The sequence below is a fragment of the Aptenodytes forsteri genome, unplaced genomic scaffold, assembly GCF_000699145.1.
Source record: "Aptenodytes forsteri isolate BGI_AS27 unplaced genomic scaffold, ASM69914v1 Scaffold208, whole genome shotgun sequence".
In the NCBI taxonomy this organism is placed as follows: Eukaryota; Metazoa; Chordata; class Aves; order Sphenisciformes; family Spheniscidae; genus Aptenodytes; species Aptenodytes forsteri.
In genome coordinates, this window is record NW_008794963.1 from 2,360,523 (window position 1) to 2,381,484 (window position 20,962).

Consider the following 20,962-nt stretch of genomic DNA (forward strand, 5'->3'; position numbering starts at 1 on the left):
CAGTGTTAGGTTAACAGTTGGACTCGATGATCTTAGAGGTCTTTTCCAACCTAAATGATTCTGTGCTTCTACGAGTCTATTTAAATACACATTTCAGAGAGGGGGGAGATGAAGTTTTTGTAAAAGTCCAGAAAATTATTGTAAATTTGAACAACACAAATATTTCCCCTGACATGGTGTCCTGAACTCAGTGAAATTTATTCCCTTGTCTGTCTTTTTTAAAGCATGAAGTCCTGGTTTAGGGCTGACATTTTGACATGGTGGTGGTTTTTACAATTCTTACAGCAGGATTAGGACTTTGTTATTGATTGATATTTAACACTTGGATCACCTACATGGGACAATGTTAAGGAATAAGCCGTATAATTATAATTCTTTGAAATCATTCTCTAGGTTTCACTAAATGGGAAAAATGCTTGACTAGATATTCATCTCTGCAGAAATTAGAACTGCCTGAATTAGACGAATGAATGAACAAAAATATTTTTTAATGATGTATGCCTACAAGTTTTCATTCTGTTACTTGGCCCTAGCAAAATGACACTGCCTATAGCTGGGTTAATTAAAACATGTGTTTCTCAGCCCTCACTCTTGGCTGTGGATAAAATACTGACCACAGTATTTTACAGCTGCTCTTGTGAGTCACTAGCTCGTGCTGAGGGTTGTGCCTTGTGTTACACTGAGCCATACAGAGAAAAAAAATCTTAGAGGAGCATGTTTAACAAATGTTCCCATGTATGCAATGTTGGTACATTAGAAAACCAGAAACCACGTAATCTAAGAATTTCCTCTAGCTAAAGAAACCATGTCTTAAATTATTTTACATACTTTAAAAAACCCACAAAACTGCAGTGAAGTCTTTTCTCTCCTGGGAATGATTACCTCTGGTAAATTTGTCCAGCACGTATTTTTACTGTGGGGTAAGGCTGCTCGTAAATACAGGTCTTGTGTGTCAGCAGATGTCTCTATCTGTGTGTAGTCTTATATTTAGTATCGGATCCCTGAGGTCCACAGTTAAAAATTGTTTGGAATGTCTAGCTTACTTCTTGCCTTTAGTGCTGGTTTTGTCCACGTGCTGCTGTCCTCTTCCATCCTATGTGAAATGTGGCCTTCCTGAAGGCAGAGATCAAGGGTTTCCTGTATGAGACATACGTACACCTGGGTGGGTGTTTCTTTTCATAGTGGTGTAGCCCTTCACAGACCTGCAACCTCAGTCCAGTTTGTTCAAGCATACGATCATATTTTATCAGGCAGACAACGTGCATTTTTCATATGTACTTTTCTACTCCCCCCCTTTCTACATTTAGTTTCTTTTTTTAATTTGAACTTATTTTATATATTCAATAATATATTCATTTTGATTTGAAGTCAAATCTCAAGGCCACCTCTGGAACACAAATGTGCTTAGGAAAATTTCTTCAAGAAGCTCATATGTACCTTTAGCATCTGTTAGCAAGTTGCTGTGAGTTCAAAAGGTTTGAATTTAGGTGTCCCAAGAGGTAAAAATACTGTGATTAAATCTCTACAGGTTCTTTGCAGTAGAAGGTTCCTTCTCTTTCTTCTCTGTGGACAGCCCTTCTGCATGTCAGGGGTTCACTCCTTTTACTGGGCTGGCACTAGCAGTGGCACAGCCACCCCAGGAGCAGATCTGGGGTGATCCCAGGAGTTGTTCTGCTGATGGTCAACCCTGCTACTCAAACGCCCTCAGACCATGCTATCGGTCAGAGATCAGGGGGGATCTAGGCCAGACACTCAGTGGTGTGGGTCCTTCCAGGCTGCTCCCAAGTCTGACAGTCCAAGGTTGCGCAGATGCAATCGTCTGCACCAGTTGTTGTAGGTATCGGAGTTCACTTCTTAGCCACAAAACAATACAGGCACAGTCAACACATGTGCCGTTTTTCTCCAGGGATTCAGGTAGAGGTGCTTGCTCCCAACCCCAGATCCTCCATGCCCAGTAGAGAGCAGTTTGTGCTGTGCTTCCCCTGCCAGTACACAGGGCTTGCTCTCTCACTGCAGCTGCTGGCTGACCTGCCACTTCGCTTGCCTCTCCCTGTAGAAGCAAAGCCCAAGGCTTTGCCTTGGGGGGGTTCCATTTCAAAGGCCATGTTTCACTCACCTAAGATGCAACCAGATGGGATGCTGGGGGCAGAAGGGGAAGGCACATATGCCTTTCCTTGAATATCTGGTGGTTTGAGAAAACTAAACAAATCAGTGTTGGAGCGGGAAGAATTTTAGGGGGTTTTGATTGCTTACCATTTCCACTGATTTTTAAGAGAAATATTTTAATAAGCCCTAAACCTGATTTGGTAAAGCTGGCAACATTTATGCTGAATTTGTTGAAAATAAAAAGGCCAAATTTCACCTGAGTCTGGATAAGTACGCACTTAAAACTGTGTCATGGCAAGTGGTGTAACTGACATAGTATTTAATATGCATATCTAACTAATTAAAAGCTATTATTGAAAGTATTTTTATTTAGTTGTTAACTGCACTTAATACACATCGAGCTGCCAAACTCCATATCTGTACTGAATTTTTTGTGCACGTGATAGCATGAATGTGATGGGCAATTCAGTTTGTTTACAGATACTAATGGATAAGATCTTAAACATTCCCGACTAAAGTTTGTGAACAAGTTGTCTAGAAATCCATGCATCTTTTGCAGATAACGACTGGTACCTCTGCCACGTGACACTCCTTGCCCCAGAAGAGGAACTTCTGTCCTGGGGCATGTACCCATACCCCTACCTGGCACGTGTCGATCCAGATGCCCGAAAAGGCACTCTCATCTACCAGCTTGTCGCATATTACAGTAACAATGAAAACACCAGTGCTGGGATAACTTACACACTCATTGCAGGTAGGTCTATTCTGAAAAAAAATGGTAAAATTCTATTAAGTTAAGTTGCAGATTTTTCTTAACAATTTCCCATTTTATCATTTCGTTGATAGATTTTTCCCTTGGGGAATCATTAAAGATACAGCAGGCACAGCAAGTAGAAGCTGGAGGTGCTTTAAGTAAAACAGTTACGTGGATGGGAATCTTTCTTGCTGCCACTTTCTTTGCTTTACTTCTATTTTGAAATTGATTGCAGGCTTACTGTTATCTTAAGGCTCCATTTCTCACCTGTTCTCATCTCTTTTACACTGCACTGGTCAACAGAGCACAGTGTGAGTGAAAGATAAGGTGCAAAACTGCAGAGGAAAAAAGAAGTGCATGCAAGGACATAGGTAGATGATTTGAGGATAGCTTACCTTAAAATAGTGAAGATGCAAATGTTCTTGCTATGGGGCATTTTTCAGACCAGCTTTGTGCATATATTTATAGGTGGTGAAGAGCGATTCCGAGTAGATAAGGATACTGGCATTATCATGACGACTGGCTTGCCTTTGACGTGGAACAAGGAGTACATGGTTACTGTGGAAGCCACCGATGAGTATGGCAACAAAAGCCCCTATGCCTCCATTTCCATCCTGGCAGGCTCCCGACCTCCACAGTTCACTAACATGTCCTACAGTGTCTTTGTCCCTGAAAATACTCCAGCAGGAGAAAAGTAAGTTGTACTTCGTCAGGTGAACTCCCTCCCTACAGTCTGAGAGGAACTTCACAGAACACAATAAAGTGAAATTTTTGTGTTGTTGCTTCTCAGGCCTATGCGTATGTGTTTGCCTGTTACACTTTAAAAATAGCGTTGTGTTTTCTAAAAGAAATGGTGCCTTTTCTGGTGTTTAAGAGTCTCCAGTGTGGCACATGGTGTAGTCTGGGATGCTGGAATTCTGCTGAAATTATTATTTTAATGCTCTTGGGATCTTATTGCATTGCATCGTGAATTAAAACAGCCAAACTCCTGGCTATGCATCTCCTGGAGAACTTCAGATATAAATGAGTGCTTGAAAAAGACTGCCTTTTAATTAACCAGATTTGGAGTTGTTTGTATCCTGTTTGACTTGTATTTAAATTTTTAGAATGGCAAGTCATTGCCAGACTCTTGAGATAACAACGCCTGTGTGAAGCGCAAATAGATACAGCTAAGTCTCCAAGGGGCTCTGCCGTTGTGTGAAGAGTAACTAAGCCAGGCCACAGTGGGGAGATGCTGCCGAGCTGGCTCTGGTTTTATTGTTACTGTTCAGCTGCTTGAGAGCAATATGGGCTTTTAAGGCACCAAGTAGCAGGTGGAGCCGTGCCATAGGGCCTTTAAGCAGTAGGAAACCTCAAAATAAGGTGATGAAGTAGGAAAAACTACTGGAGATGTGCCACTTACCCCTTAAAAGAGACTGAATGAGGAGGAGGAAGAAAATTTGTCTCCTTCGCTGGAGCTTTCACTCAGATGGGCTTAAAGTATAATGTCACTCTGGCCAGAGACTGCTGTGAGAGATGGAGCTTCAAAGCATAAGTGACAGTAGGGAGGCAAACATTCATTTCGCGTCCTGCCAAAGTGGACAGCAGGGTCTGGAAAGGCCCTGTACTTCATGGGTTTCCCATCCATCTCTGAACCAGTTCCTTTTCTGAATATACAGCTTCAAAGAAAGTCAAAAGTGTAGTAGCTCAGTAATCTCTGTAACTGAAGCTGAACCAGTAACTGCTGTCAAGTATTTGGAAGGGTACAAAGGGGAAGAAAAAGATGTCTTCGTGTTAGTAAGGGGTTGAAATGGGTTGTTATCCCAGCCCTTCTATGTCAGAGGATCAGTTTGGTGAGAGAAGAGAGGGTAGGTGGGCTCCCTGTAGCAGGGGGATGTCCAGTCTAAATACAAAGCTGAGCCCAGCATTGACAAAGTGAGAGATTCACCTTTTGACATCCTCATCTTCCTCTTCTAGGTGCTCAGGAGACAGCTTTTGTTATTGTTGTTTTGAAGCAAAGGGTTATTCTCTCATTCTTTACAGAGTAGCAGTTGTTGAGGCTGTTTCTTTCCAGAGCCAGCCTCTTTCGTACACTCTGCTGATGAACCCCAGTGGGCTCTTCAAGGTGAGGCAGGAGAGCGGAGAGCTCAGCCTGACCCACCCCGTGGACTATGAGAGTGAGCACCACCTCTATCACCTCTTACTGAAAGCCATGGAAGTTGAGAGTGCTCTTAGCAGTGTGACTGAGGTATGTGGATCACTTTGCTTCCTACCTACTGTCTCTGCAATCTTTGTTACCTCATTAGCAGGACCAGTTACACACAGGGATAGCCTAGAAAACTTGTGAAGATGCTCGGGAGGGAGGAGGCCTTATGGTGCAGGCAGAAGGCTGGGCTCTGATCTGGGCTCAGATCTAGGCTCTGCGAAATACCTCTTGTTATTTCTCTTTGGCTTTGCCTCCCATCTGCTTGGAAGTGGAGGAGATAATACTTCTATGTGTTACAGGAGTAGCGTGAGAAAAAGTTTAGCATCAGAGGTGTAAGGATGGGACAGCAGCAAAAGCAATGACTGCCCAGGCAGTGTCCAGAATGAGGTGCCCATTTTCCTAAGTGTAGAAACTAAAATCTCCTCTCAGCCTGTCTTTTTGTCTCAGGTCATGGTCCATATCACCGACGAAAATGACTGTTCTCCTGAATTCCAGCGCTCCATTTACAGCAGAGACAACATTCCCGAAACCATTCCTGTTGGCACGTCTCTACTGCAAGGTGAGGACCATCCCGGTACCTTTCGTTTCAGTCTTGCCATGGACCTGCTGACTTGTGTTCCATGTTCATGATTCTTACCGTGAGGAAGTGCTGTTTCTTCCACAGCGAGCACTGCCTTTGTAAGATGTGGATGGCAGCCTTCCTGGAGAGCTGTAGATGGCTTTTAGATATCCTGAGAGTTGTGTCTTCAGGTGAGGACCACTGTGCTGTGTCACACAGCTGTGCCCAAGGAGGGATCCTGTGGTATCCCAAGAGCAGTTAAGGCAGCTGACAGGCAGTGACTTAGTGGATTGCCAGAGCTTGTTTCCTTTAAATCTTGTGGCTGTCTTTTAACTCATCTTGGTCATCTGGTCATCTTTTTGTGTCCTGGAAGCAGCTGCAACTAGTTTTTCTTTTCTTAATGTGTTAAGAAAAAAAAAGTTTTTTAAATGGGCAGCTAGTTTTATCAAATAGGTATTAATGCTGTATAATTGACTTACAAAGTGTTAAAGGAGAAACCTTTGGAAAGCCTGTGAACTTTTATATTTATGGTTGTGGCTTACTAGTCATCATTCCAAGTTTGTTGTGTTTAACATGGCCACATATCACTTGCACATAAAGCCTGAGTGCACAGACAACATTTTTAGAGGCTAGAATAGTATCCTGTTGAAAGATTAGAGCTGTTGGAAATAATTTTAAGCCCCAAGTTCCAACCAAAACTTCTAGGTCACTCTTGAAATACTGTGGTTGCACAAATAAGGAGTGAAATTGGATGATGCTGCACCTCTTGTCTCAGTCTTCAGAGTCCAACAGACAAGGAACAAAAGTCCATTCTCCAACCTATTTTACTGGTGTCAGTTAAATGCCTTCAAAGATGTCTCGAGATCTGACATAGTCTGTCATGATGTGATGCATGCCACAGGTGTGTTCTGCCTAAAACTGGGAGAATGCTTACAGGCTTGCTGTAAGTATTCAAACTGAAAGTAGGGGGCCGGTACTGGGGTAGTAATGGGAACATGGGCTGAGACTTCAGGAGGGTTATGAACCTTGTGAGAAATAGGTAAGTGCCAATGCAAGACTTAGCAAAAATTTACGTGTCTAAGATGTGTTTTTTGAAGACAACAATGTAAATTTCCTGAATTTGAAGCTGAACACATGCAGGTTGCAGTGATGATAAGAAGCTTAGCTTCCCTTGCGTAGCCACATGCTGGTAAGAATGGGCTGAGACTTCAGGAGGGTTATGAACCTTGTGAGAAATAGGTAAGTGCCAATGCAAGACTTAGCAAAAATTTACGTGTCTAAGATGTGTTTTTTGAAGACAACAATGTAAATTTCCTGAATTTGAAGCTGAACACATGCAGGTTGCAGTGATGATAAGAAGCTTAGCTTCCCTTGCGTAGCCACATGCTGGTAAGAGGGCTGCAGGGACTGCTTTCTCTAAACACTTAGCAAGAGAGTTCAGAGCTTGCTGTAGCTCATTTTTTGGTTTAATGGCTCTAGGGAAGAAATAAGTTGATCGGAATGATCAACTCCCAAAACTCCTAAGCATGTGATTTTCCTTAAAGAGATGTATGCTCTTCTCTCCAGGACACTTGTAAAGCTGATCAAAGCAAGCAGAACGGCAAAGCTGTGCAATTGCATCCCGTTTGGTTGTCTTGCCGTATGGGGCACATTTCAAGAGAAAGAGCCTTCTTAGAAAAGAAAATGCGAGGTGGAAGTATAGTGACAGTCAGTGAAAATGGGTGGGTGAACACTCACTTGGTATTGAAGGGCTGAGCAGCGTTGGTAGTGGCTGCAAGGAAGCCGTATGTGCAGTCACCTGTACCCTGTGCTGGATGAGTACTGTGCCACTAACTCTGACTGCCAAAGCAAGTATCGGCCTCAGGAAAAAAAAAAAAAGCAGCTCTTACCCTGGCTATAGTTCCTTGAGGGGTGAGATGTTGCAACCTCAGAATGTCCCACAAACAAAAATAAATGCAAATTTGAGACAGCCTTTGCCATTCTGTGGCTGACTGGCTTGCTATCAATGGCAGTGAAAAAGATCGTGTGATATATGTCATTTGTTAAAACTGTGGATGATGTAAATGTAGGTTTTAGTTGTCAACCATTTTTATTTTAACACACTCTAAGTCTGGCTTGTGTCATGTTTGTAGTGCTGATGCTACGCTAGTTGAGTCAGTCTGTCTCCTTAGTCATTACAGGCAGATTTATGCTCACTGCATGTGCTTTAAGATGTCTGGATGCAAACAAGCTATGATCTGAAAAGCATGGAGGTATGCTCTCAGCAGGGGTTAGCGTACTCCTTCAGCTGCACCACTGTGCCAGCAGAGCAAGGCTTAGAGTTATAGCCGGCAACTTTGTGCTAACATACTAGGCTTTGAGCTGGAGTTAGCTTGCACTAAACTAGCTTAGAGCATGGGTAGAGCTAGCACAGACCTGTTTGTGGTTGCTATATGATCCTCAAAATACCTTTGCAATGCAGATCAGTTTGCAGGATGGAATGAAATGGAAGGGGAATGGAATTCCCAGTTGCTGTTGGGAAGTAAGGCACATCTTTGTCATGTACAAGTATCACGTTCCCTATTTGCCAGAAACATCTGGGGGGAAAAAAGTATGATCGTTAAGCACGTAAAATGTATTTTTGTGAATGGTTACAATATCTTGGTAATGACTCTGCAGATTAAATCAGAAGTTTTCAAATCAAATATGTTTTCACTTTCTGCATCTCTCTCTAAAAACAATACTTGACCACTAAATTTAACCGTTTTAAGCCACTTTCATTTCAATCTTTCTTGAGGTTTTAATATATTTAGGTTTTAAATACAGCAAGAGAGTGATTAACTCTAAAGCCCTTGCCTTTGTAGTGTGTAGCACACCCAAACATTTATTCACAGTAGGATTTTGAGAGATTTTAAACAAAATGTTACAACCATCCTAAATGTCCTTTTAAACCCAGATGAGTAACTTTCCACAGGCAGAGGTAGTTGAGTTTTTTGCAACTAAGTAGCACAGCATTTCAGTGCGCTTTTTGAAATCGTTCTCTTCCCCTTTGAGGGGAATTAAGCCCTTTGAGTTAATACTCTGCTAATGATGGGTCCTTGTTTCTTCGTCTCATTTTTGGATGACGCTGTAGCTGTCTGCCAGGGTGTCCATGCACTGCAATCACTGTTCTGCTTCCAAAAGGCTGTGTACTACCACGATGGCTGCATCTGCATCCTCCTGGTAGAATAAGGAGTTTGTTCAATACCAGGGTGGGTGTGAGCGCAAGCCTCATTGTTTGGCTAGAAAAATGGCAGGGTAATTAAAGAGGTGAGCTCCTGCTCTTAAAAATCACTTTTGATACTACATTGTGAGCTCTAGCTCTTTGTTCTGCTGATTTGCTGCTTCTGAGCAGATGGGACACCCAACGTACTGAATAAACACTTGCTGGGGAGGAATGTTTAATCACTTTTTGTACCTTGAAGTGCCAGGTAATTAAAAAGTACTTTAGCTATAACATAGCTGGGAGCTAATTAAATTTGAATGGCATCCCTGGAGAGAGTGAGGACACAGTTTATGACTGATAATGTTCTACCAACATGCATATTGATTGTGCGGTAATTACCAGTGTTGACTGCTATTTGTACAAAGCACGTTGTATAGTATTGGGGTCACGGCTCTCTTGCAAACCCGCCTTGCTGCGATCACTCGGGCTGGGTTGGAGGAGGGGAAGAGTTGTTTGGCTTTTTCACTCCCAGCCTCCTGCTGAGTTCCCAGACTCTTACCACAAAAATAAGGCTTTTATGGATAAAACAGATTTAGGTGACATCTGTTCTCAAAAAAAAAAAAAAGAGTCTCTGAAGTTGACTTGGTAGGAAATGGCATAACCAAACCTCTTCTGCAGCATGACCGTTCTGCTAAACGTGTTCTCTAATAGTGCTTGCAACAGACTGCGACTCTGGCTCCAACTCTGAGATCACTTACTTCATCCAGAGCACTGATTTTTCCATCACGCATCACGGGGTCATCAATTCTAACCAGAGGCTGAACTTTGAGCGAGCAAACCATATGTATGAGTTTGTGGTAATAGCTGTCGATAAAGGACAACCCCCTCGGACAGGGACGGCGTCTGTGCGGATTCGAATGGCCAACGTGAATGATGAGGCTCCTGTCTTCTCCCAGTCCGTGTAAGCCAGCTTGAACGCCTGCTTTGGTTTTCACAGATGCTGTTTTCACGTGTAACCTTAACAACACTCGGCTAAATGGTAACTTGTTGTGCTGTGCAACTATAAGTACCAGTGAAATTGAGGGGTAATTTGTATGAAGAAAGGCTTTAGAAGTTGGCCTTTCGTTTCTAGATTGTATAAAAAAAATACACCAGTTGTGATACCAGCATATTAACTTTATATTTATAGAGAGAGAACAGAATGAATAGAAGACCTAACTCTAGGGAATGATTTTGACTGTGTTGACTTCTAGGTCTCAAAGTGATTGTCCATGTATAAATATATGACAGATAAAGACGGTCTTATGTTAGCAAACATTAAAACTTAATTTTATCATCAGCAGATTGTATTGTAAGCTAATTTCATGAGGCCCTGCTTGTTTAAAATGCCTTCTTTCCTTTCCTGAATGAATATAATTTCTATTTTTTGCACAAGTTTAAAGTATGGACATGTTTTAAATACAAAACATGCATACATTTATTTACAAAATGAAATACTGTTTTACATTCATCTCTGTAGTATCTGACGCTTTCCATTAGTATACAGGGATATAAGAAACACCGCATGACAGATACCAGTCCTTTTTCTCATCTTTAGGAGACAAGTGATCCTGGTTTGCAGTGCAATGTAGTATGGTGCATGTTGATATCTTCCAAAAGATCCTTGGAAATTACGTATACCAAAAGTGCAGGATTACAATCCTAAAATACATACCTTATGCTGGACAAAGATGATCAAGTCTCATCTTAAACTGATTAAAGATTCCATGATTGCATGCGCAAAGCTTAAAAAAATTACATTCATGATTAATTTAAAATCCTTGGCTGATGGTTAACGTGGTGATGGTTATTCTGACACTAAATGTGCTGCCATTGCTCCCTTATGTGCATCAGTTACAGAACTTTCCTTTCGGAAGATGCTGGTCCCAGCACCTTAGTGGCTACTGTTCGGGCAAAGGACCCTGATGGAGATGGGCTGCTATATCTAATTACAGGAGGCAATGAGGAGGGCAACTTTGAACTGGATAGTCAGAAAGGTAAGGAAAGAGGTTTTAGAACACAGTTACTTACTGTCTAATCTGTATTGACTCTGCTTCACCTATGTGTCAAAAATCATAAGAAAGCACCATATTTATATAATCTGCAAATGGGGATGTATCAATGAGAATTAGCTCTTTGATATGATGGCCTTTCTCCAAATATCAACCAAAACTTGGGATCCTGGGCCAAGGACTGTGCAGTCTAAGATGACTGATTCCTATGCTTTGCAAACAAAATACAAACTGAACCAACAATACAGTGGCAGAGAAATGCGATGCCCACTTGATTTTGTTTGTTTGTTTACACGGTAAAATAAAATGACACTTTATGCTTCCAAATTTAGGTATCATTAAACTCCGCAGAAACCCACCACCCAACCTGAAAGGGCCACAATACACACTGAATATCACTGCGATAGATGACAATGCCTCCGGGGGACCCACCCCTCTCAGCAGTTTTGCTGAGGTTATTGTGGGAGTTAATGACATAAACAACAACAAGCCTGTCTTCAGAGAGGTAAGATGTCTTTCTACAGATATTCTTTTCCCATCCATAATTTGGGTTATAGACTCCTCTTGGCTACCGGTGATTGCCGGCGGGCTGAAGGGACTGTGTTTGCAGTGCAGAATGAATCTGTAAGTGAACACGCAGCCAGCTTTCTTCATACTTTGAGGGTATGTACTTCATTCTCCTTTTTTCCTTCCTCTCCCTTAGAGCTTGATTTCTTTGTGAGTATAAGTAATAGAAGTGATTTTCTTCTGAGTTCTTCTCAGATGTGCTGGAGAAAATATTGACACCGCGCAGCAAATTCATGTGGCTCTGTGTAATATATAGGGTTGGATGTTTGGGTTTATTTTTAGTGCACTTACTACAGTGACAGCACCTGGGTTCTGGAGAATCAGCCTCCAGGCACGTATGTGCTACAGGTAGAAGCCTGCGATGCAGACCTCGGTGTCAACGGAGAGGTGAAGTATGGGCTCATGCACCGAGACGGAGCTTCCCTAGGCTTCAGCATTGACCCAGACACAGGTCAGTAGCTTTCAGGTTACTGAGATAAAATGAAAATGCCGTTGTATTGTAATGAGAATGCCACTGTATGAGTGTGTCCATGTGGGTTCATGCTTTAACAGTGTAACTGCAGGGCTGGTTAGCTGTAACAGCTTATAGAATAAACACTGGAAAAAGTTCAGAGTATATGGATAGCCATGCACATAGATTAAATTAAGATTATAGTGATTTAAATGACAAATTAAGTAGGGAAACAAACCCCAGTTCAATAAGAAGACAAAAAGCTATTCTGTATCAATTATCTTCCTATAGGATCAGGTGTAGTTACAAAAATGCAGAGCAGAAAGTGTCACTCTAACAGCTTGAGTTTGTTCTTCCCTTCAATGTGGCCACGGTTTATTTCTCATCTCATGCACAAATAGGAGGTCCAGTGCAGTGCATATAGAGTCAAAACCCTCATACCAGAACAGGGCAGTGATAGACAGTCTTGCTGCATTTCAGATGAAGAAGTTATAAAAGTCGTTGATATTTCTATAGTCAAAACAGTAAAATGGGATATTTGCATGTCCAGGACTGTGCAGGAGACTGGAAGGGCCTACAACAGAGCAGCAGAATCCTGGTTCCTAGCATAGTAGAGACATAGGTCTGGAAGTGGCCTCAAGAAGGCCAATTTGAAGTCTCCCAACCAGAAGAAAAGAGCTGAGACAGGGAGAGACTTGGTTAGTAGAGAGGAAAAACTGAAAATTTGGAGAAAATTGTTTGATTTATGAACTGAGCTATGTGATTCTACCCAGTTTTAATCTGTTCAATGAGGCAGCCTCCAGCTCCTGTAGTAGACATGGCTTTGGTCACATCACTTGTGCCTTCTGTGGTGTGACTCTTCCCCAAAGTAATAATGAGCTGTCTTTGAAATATTCAGTTACTTGGACTATCACTGGAGTAAACCTAAGAGAGGCCTCTCGGTGTGGAGGAGAAAGTCCTCTGCTCTATGAGGAGTGAGATAACAAGGTACTTGGACTGAAGCTCCTTATCAGGGCAGCACGAGAGAAAGCTGTTGACTGCTGGCAGCATGTGACATGAGGAGAGGAGAGACAGGGGAATCGGAGTTGGTCTTGTCCAAGACACGTGTTGCAGGGTTGGTGTGGATTAAGCTTGACGGTTGTGCTGCATGCGGTCAGAGCTTCCTCTTGTGCAGGAGATGTGCAGGTCCCTTTCTGCAAATCCAGTCCCGAGACTGTGACACGCAGAACAGGAGGTGTCTGTGTTCCCAGGAGTCATCACAACCACGCAGAGTTTTGACCGGGAAAAGCAGAGGGAGTATATGCTGTCTGTTACTGCTACTGACCAGGCACAGGAGCCACTGATCGGCGTGTGTCAGATCACCGTCCTTATTGCTGACGTCAATGACAACGATCCCAAGTTTGAGAACAGTCGTTATCAGTGTGAGTGTTTCTTAACTACCTGTCCCAGTACCGCAACATGAACCTGGTTAGTAGTTCCTTATAACAGTGGTCAGGTTTTCAGGTGACCAGTCTTCCTTTGCTGCCCACTAAGCCAGTTACCACTTAATCCATCGTCAGTGGAAATATACAGAATTGATCAGTTCTCTTTATTCATTGCAATACTCTTAAAAACATTGACAGTCTTCACTCCTACAGATAAGGCAGATCTGGTCCCTTCCCTTTGCGGCTTTTCCCTGCCCAGTTTTTCTGCATACTGAATTTTTACTTGATGTCCCAAAACAAAACATGACATCCTAGCTGGGAATTCAGCAACCCTATCTAGAAGAGCAATTGTCATCTGTGTCTCTTTAACACAGCACCTCTGTTCGAATAGGCTGGAGTGGTATTTATCTCTTGTCAAACAGCCCGAAATCCTTGGCTTCTAGCCTGCATTTGGCTGGGAGCCCCGATGCCTCCTGTAACTGTGCTGCTGAGCTAGCTTTTCCCATTTGTCCTGGTGCCATTCCCTTTTTCATCCCCACATGACGTACTTTTCATTAGTCTTTCCTTTAATTTTACTTGATGCTCCTCCAGTAGAATCCTGCACTTCAGTACACTTGAACCCTCTACATTTGATGTCACCCACAAATGACGAGCGTGCTCCCTAGTTGCTGCACTAGAACAGGCCCTTTCTTGCATAATTGCCTCAAAATGGCAAAAAAGGGTTGATGATGCATGTGACAACAACTCCATGACACTCTAACACTTACTATACCATCCCTACTGCAGGGAGTTAAGCATTTCTTTAATGTCTGTTTTGCAGGCAGATTATAAGATGCATGGCTTAAATCAGGGATTTGACTAACATCCTATTGCAGAGGAATAAAGAACCAGCAGTTTCCGAGAAGAATAGAAACCTATGACTAATGGCATTTGATCTTGTTAGAGAGGAAGCTATTTTTAATTCTGTGACGTACGAACATTGATTACTTATGTATAGATGCTGGAAAAGTGCTATGCGTAAAGTGACCTCATTATCTGCAGTTTCCCCATCCCAAAGGGCTGCCTTTGCTTCAGGATGACATAGAGTTATGCCAGCAGCAAGCAAAACTACATGAAATGAGAGAGTACGGCCCTTCCAAGTAATTTTGTATTTTTTCTTACAATGCGATTTAACAGGATTTGACTATAAAAGCATAATTTTAAACACAAAAAAGGATGTTTTGCAGTGTTTCTTAGCAATAAATTCCATTTTCATTAATCTATTTTAGTGCCAGTAAATCTCTTCTGAGAGTGGCTTTGGCTGTTACTGACATATCAGGGACATGAATCCTAGGTCAATTAAATGTCCTGGGGGATGAGGGAAGCTAATTAAAGCTCAAATTGTTGTTCATGGAGCAAGCGGTTGTGGTGGTTTAAGGTTTTACTGCTCTGCTGCCACAGACTGTAGATATTAAGGGAGAAAACCAAAACAGAAAACATGACCACTGCACTTTACAAATAGTATGCAATTCTGATTGTCCCACGCTGAAAATGCTAAAGGAGACACATACAAGGGAGATCAAAGATATGAAATGGTTTCTGAGCAAGAAGTGATTAAATAGACTGACTGGGTTGTCTAAACCTAACTGTGATAGCCTTCCCACTGCCAGGGCCATTTCAGTACACTGAGCTGATGGAGTCTTAGTGCATGGAAATGGCTCAAAAACACGATCAGGCAAGCACCCATGGCTGCTTGGAGGAGGAATTGGGACTGGATGGCTGAGGATGGAGGGAAGAGCAGGACCAAAGTCAGATCAGAGCAATCTAAAGACTGGGGTGTGGAAGAGAGGCAGCCAGCAGGGATGTGATAGCTTTCTATCGCATATATCCACAGAGAGGAGGGGAGTAGGAAATGATTGCTCACAATTTCCCATCATTTTGTTGGTGTACCTGCCAGGAATCAGGCTTTAGGAAGACAAAATGAATTACTCTTCTGTGCAACAGGTACTTCAACTGTGTGACTCTGCCACCAGATTTTTAGATGATGATTATAAAAGCGGGTTCAAAGAAGGATTGGTCTGTCTAGGACTACGGGCACAAAGACACCACCTCTGTCTCAGGTGGATTGCTAGGAACAGGGAGTGAGACCTAAGGAAAGGGGCATGTGTAAAATGATCATTGCCCTTGCCCGGGGCAGCTTCTCCAAAACACTGGGGTGTTAGGGGCATCTTCACCATGACCTGAGTCTTCATGGTTTGCAATTACCTACTGCCTCCCGCTGGCGATGCTGCTCACATTCAGGATTAATTCAGTTCACACACAGTTCCTTTTGATGCCAACCTGCTTTTATCAGCAGCTGAGCCCAGCAGCCTGGGCTGTGATCTGAAGCAGTGGGCGTGCGGGTGGCTGCGGGGTTTGCCAGCGCTGCTGTGGAGAGGCACGAGTGCTGGCAGCGGCGTAGTCAGTAAACCTGCTTCACCAGCAGCTTGCTTAACAACCCAGCGTGTCAGGGGAAAGGGAAGGAGAAGCTAAAAGAGAGCTATAGACACTCTGTTAGTGATGGTACTTTATAACCTGCCTCATTACAGAAACTTTTAATCTCCCATGAAGGGGACTATGAGGTTTTACAGGAGTATTTCTGTTGCACACAGCCTGGTAAACCAGAGCAAGACTTGCTGACAATACCTTTGTCTTTTCAAAGACTTCCTCAGCGAAGACACTCCAGTGGGGATGAGTTTCCTCCGTGTTGCAGCTCATGACAGTGACCAAGGTGTGAATGCTGCTGTCACATACTCAATGTTAGAGCATCAACTGGAATACTTCCAGATCAACCCCAGCACAGGCTGGGTGTACGTGAACCGCCTGCTATCCCAGGTAATGCTTGGAAGAAAGTAACCTCCGACCCCTCAAATCCATTGTAGAGGGTTAACTGCAATCTCTTGATTTGTACAAAATGGTTTGCAAATATCCTCGATCTTCTTCCTTTCATAGACAACACGTGTTAGTCGCTATATTGTAGCAACAGATGGAGGGAACAGAAGCAGCACTGTGGAGCTGACAGTAACTGTCACTAATGCACTCAGCCAGCCGCCCCGGTGGGAGCAGAGCAGATACTGGGTAACCATCCCTGAAAACACCATTCGTGACACCAAGATAGTGGTATGTTAAAAGTGCAATTACTTCCCTCCCTCTTCTTTTCATTTCAGCTTCTTCCTCTGTTGTGCTCTGTCTCCATGTCAAAAGTACGTGGATGCCCACTCTGCAGCCTTACTGCATTGTGCTGTTTCCTTATCAGCCTTCACAGCTGTGTACCCTGTTAGTGTTTGTCAGGAGTACCTGTTGCAGAATAGGCTGGCATTTCAGCTGGCAGCAGTTTTCCCAGTGAATTCTTACACCAGCGGCCGTCAGGGTGCTCCCACAGAAGCAAGACCCATGCCCTGCCTCTGTGGGAAGTCCTTGAGTGTTCCACCAAGGGTCAGCTCCTTACTGAGCACTTACTGCTCCATCCTCAGTGGACCATGCTGCCTGCCTGCATCTTTCCTACAGCTTTTCTCAGTTTAGCACTACAGCATGGAACGGCTGTAGTTTGCTTTGGGCTCTTCTAACCCAAACCAATTCCTTTTTAACCTATACAGACTTATTTTTTAAGGATAGTCTCTTCTGTAAATTGCCAGATAATTCCTGCCTTCCTCCTTCTGCATGTAATATCCAAGCACTTGCAAACAATTTAGGTTTGTCTGTATCTTGCCTGGTAAAATGTATTACTCAGTGGAGAAACGGTCTCTTTTTGGATTGCTTTTGTTTTGGAAGGAGGAGAGAGGAGGGGTTTACTTTAGCCAGTGATGCAGTTCTTGCTTGGCACATTTACAGGCAGGTAAATTTACTGCTGATTAAAGACCTGCATCAAACCTAAATGTTGTAAAATGAAACTCAGCTCTGTAAACTGTTTCTCTTTTGTCTGTTAACCAAGTTGTACAGGCATGTATGTTCTTGAAGAACATACAAGCATGTATGTTCTTGCCATCAAACTGAACATTTAACACTTGCAACCCCGTGCTTCATGAACATATGTGGTGGCTCTTTTCTTCTTCAGACCATCAAAGCCACATCCCCTCTCGGTGATCCCAGAGTTACATATAATCTGGAGGACGGTCAAGTTCCAGAGACTAACATGCCAGTTCGTTTCTATCTGAAGCCAAACAGAGCTGATGGATCTGCTTCTCTTCTAGTCGCTGAACCACTTGACTTTGAGACAACTAAGTTTTTCACCCTGACAGTCCGGGCGCAAAACGTAGCAATGACCCCCTTAGCTTCCTTTACCACTGTTTGTGTGAACATAACAGGTGAGCTTTGCTGCTGTTAGAACAGCTCAATATTCTTGTTATTTTTAGTATAACACCATGAATCAAGGTAACATCCGTGAAATGCCAAGCCACCTAAGAATGCTTTGTGCGTTTCTATACTGTAAAAGGAAGTTATGCAGTCATTAAAAAGGTCTGTTTGAGACAATTTCTAAGAGCAACTATAAAATGAGGAAATGTGATAATGCAAAAATAGGCTGTGTGAATGTTTATGCAACACTAGTGCCTGCTTTTATAAGTGTAATTGCAAGGATTTTCTTTTGATAGGAGGAAAAATCTAGTTAATGTCCCCAAGCTGTTGAAAGGAGACGAGTATTACTAGAAATGTTCTGTGCTGTAGAAAGAGAAATAGCTCAGATAGATATCAAACAGAAACTAAATCTGTTTAGGGGTTGTTGTTACATTCAGAATTCTCTATTTAACATTGAGGTTAAAACTGTAGAAATGAAAATGCAAGGGTCCTGACAATAGGTACAGTTTTCAAAGATTTGATCCAACTTTCCTTATAGTGGGATCTTTTCGTAAGGCTCTACTATAGATCCACATAGAACTATAAATCTGATTTTAATCCCTCCTTTTTGAAGCATTAGTGAAGTTACTTTTGATATGTAGTCATTTAGATGAAAATATGAACAAGTGAAGTCTCCAGCAAAAACATTTGTCTCGCTCACCACCATGGAAATGAGACACCTAGGTGGTAACTTGAATGGGAATCCAACTTCCCTGCTTCACTTTATCGCAGCATTGTCCTGTCTTCCAGAGTCCACCAATGCAAAAACCCTTCAGGTTTGTAGAGCGAGAGTGCTCCAAGTCAGGGTCTGAGCCTCATTGTAGATTATGGACCCTGTCCCAAAAGATTTTTCCTATAGTGCCGTTACCGGTATCAGAATTTGGCAGAAACTTCATTTTGCTCACAAGCAAAAGTCCTTTTTCAATAACTTAGTATTTCATACGAAAAAAAGGTTTGCACACATATGTATGCATTAGTGGGAGAAAAAAGCAAGTTAAACACCTTTAAGACAGAAATAACCACCAGAAAGTTTCATATGCAGAATTGTCCTTTATTTTTATGCACAAGCACACAGAAAAGGAAGTCTTTTACAGCACCTTATTTTCCTTACCTTGCTCAGTGAATTTGCTGAAACTTATCTCTAACAAGACATATTCTCTTCTATAAAATATGAAAAGAAAAAAGCCTGTTAGAAAAGAAGTTTTCACAGACGATTATGCATATAAGAGAGAGAGAAAATTGGGATTTACGGCAGCCCACATAGACAACTTAAAAAAAGTAATTTAAGACATTGGTCTTTCTTACAAATAGTTGTGTGTCAGAATCAATGGAGTCATGTGGCAGTAGTAAAACTAAATGTGTGCTTAAGGGTTTGCAGAATGAGATAATAAGAATTTTGTCTGCTCTTCATAAAGACAGATGGATCTGAGGAACTGTCATTACAGCTCCTCTGTTCTGGCACTGTGCCACAACACAGGAAAATGACTTTCTTAAAATGTGGCTGTAAACTGTGAAAAGTGCAAAAAGATACAGGGACTATGCAGCATTTCTGAGTTTAGTCATCTTACAGACAAAGAGGAACACCAGACTGATTTGTCATGGGTTGAGCAAGAGGACGTGATTCCAGAGCAGTTTAAATGGATCCGAGTCAGTGCTGCCATAGTTCTCCTGCTCATCCCTTGTGCTTACCTGGTCCTACACGGCAGTTTTACGGAGAAAATGTGTCAGAAACTGTTTTGCCCTTCAAAACACTGGACATTTTTTCCAGTTTAGGTCTCTACAGGGGTCAGGCAAGGAAGACAAGCAAGAGCAGCACTGATATAAGCTTAATGTGGCTTTGCCTTGTGCCTCATCTGACCTGACTGCAGACGGCCGCTACAGGGGCAGCCCTTCCTTTCCTTCACCTGCACAATCCCACCACATCCCTTGTGTTGGATCTGGCGATTACACAGCTGCAGAGCATGTCAGATCACAGCTAGCCCTTTTCTCTCCAGAAAGTCAGTCTCTCTCAGGGCAACAAAATGAGCACTGTTGACATGGGGCCACGTGATCCAGCTCGTGGGAAGGGGGATCCCATGGCTTAGAGCAGGATGACAAGAGTGGCAAGATCAGCATGCTTCCTTTGGACATTGGCCAGTAGTTACATGAGGGGAGGCTAATGTGCAACTGTGTCCTAAATAATCATTAGGTCCTATGGCCTAACGTAACTCTGGCTATACTGTCCTGCAAAGGCCAGGAAAGACTGTTTTACACACGTTCTTTGTCAACTCTGCAATTTTAATTTCCCTTGTATGTTAGTCAGCCCTTAATAAAATGCTGAAATTAACTACTGCTGTAGATAACCAGCTCTTTACAGACTGTGGATGGAAGGCCTCCTGGTCCTGGCATTCGTGGACTTACTATAAGAAGATAGCTGGTCAAATCATTAGCTAGTATCTTAGCTGAGATTAGGCCACTGTCTCCCAGAAACTGCTCAATGTCTATAAAATGCCTCCTGACAGCTGCCATGAAAATGGGAAGACCCAAAGCAGGATTGCTTCTTCCTATGAACAATCTGAGTTCTTTCTCCAAGCAAAATTACAACTGTGGAAAAAAATACAGTAAAAAAAAGTCTTCAAACATTTTCTCACCGTGATCCCCATCACCTCCTTTTGCAGATGTCAATGATAATGTTCCATTCTTCATGTCTTCTAACTATGAGGTGTCTGTGCCAGAAGGAGCTGATGTTGGCAAATCTGTGGTTCAGGTGTTAGCTACGGACTTGGATTCTGGCCTGCATGGAGAGGTTTGACCTTACATCCAATTCTTTTCCTCCCAATAGGCAAGTTTTAGTATTGTAATTAGTGAGAGTGCGCAGACAGCAGATGACAGGGTAATGAGCCACAAACACTTCTTACAGCACTTGTCAAGCATTTGTCTAACATATGCCTGATGTGCATAATATGGGATGCAGGCAGAGAAGATGCTGTTCACGATCTTGGGATCCTGCATCATAGCAGCTCATCCTGATCCAGCAACCGTGACAAAATCACTGCTGCGTGATTCTCAGGGTTGCTCCCATGACAAGTGGAGGTGGCTGCAGAACATGCTTCCAAACTCTCGCCTCTTCAGCTCATTATTTAATTGACCATCAGTGATTGTGGTGTCGTGGTTTAACCTCAGCCAGCAACTGAGCACCGCACAGCTGCTTGCTCACTCTCCCCCCACCCCCCAGTGGGATGGGGAAGAGAATCAGAAGAGTAAAAGTGAGAAAACTTGTGGATTGAGATAAGAACAGATTAATAATTGAAATAAAATAGTAATAGTAATAATAATAATAATAATAATAAAA

At 42.6% G+C, this 20,962-nt stretch overlaps 1 protein-coding gene across 1 annotated transcript in view; it reads left to right on the forward strand.

Moving 5' to 3' along the window:
* The first annotated feature begins 1,809 nt into the window (after positions 1 to 1,809).
* LOC103895799 (neural-cadherin) overlaps positions 1,810 to 20,962 on the forward strand; it is a 46,031-nt gene continuing 26,878 nt past the window's right edge. Inside the window, exons 1-14 of the mRNA XM_009275505.1 lie at positions 1,810 to 1,837; positions 2,666 to 2,860; positions 3,329 to 3,554; positions 4,883 to 5,087; positions 5,493 to 5,604; positions 9,500 to 9,749; positions 10,682 to 10,824; positions 11,172 to 11,344; positions 11,689 to 11,857; positions 13,108 to 13,278; positions 15,962 to 16,134; positions 16,252 to 16,419; positions 17,354 to 17,603; positions 20,289 to 20,416. Coding sequence (XP_009273780.1) covers positions 1,810 to 1,837; positions 2,666 to 2,860; positions 3,329 to 3,554; positions 4,883 to 5,087; positions 5,493 to 5,604; positions 9,500 to 9,749; positions 10,682 to 10,824; positions 11,172 to 11,344; positions 11,689 to 11,857; positions 13,108 to 13,278; positions 15,962 to 16,134; positions 16,252 to 16,419; positions 17,354 to 17,603; positions 20,289 to 20,416 — 2,391 coding nt within the window. The remainder of the gene's footprint in view (positions 1,838 to 2,665; positions 2,861 to 3,328; positions 3,555 to 4,882; positions 5,088 to 5,492; positions 5,605 to 9,499; positions 9,750 to 10,681; positions 10,825 to 11,171; positions 11,345 to 11,688; positions 11,858 to 13,107; positions 13,279 to 15,961; positions 16,135 to 16,251; positions 16,420 to 17,353; positions 17,604 to 20,288; positions 20,417 to 20,962) is intronic.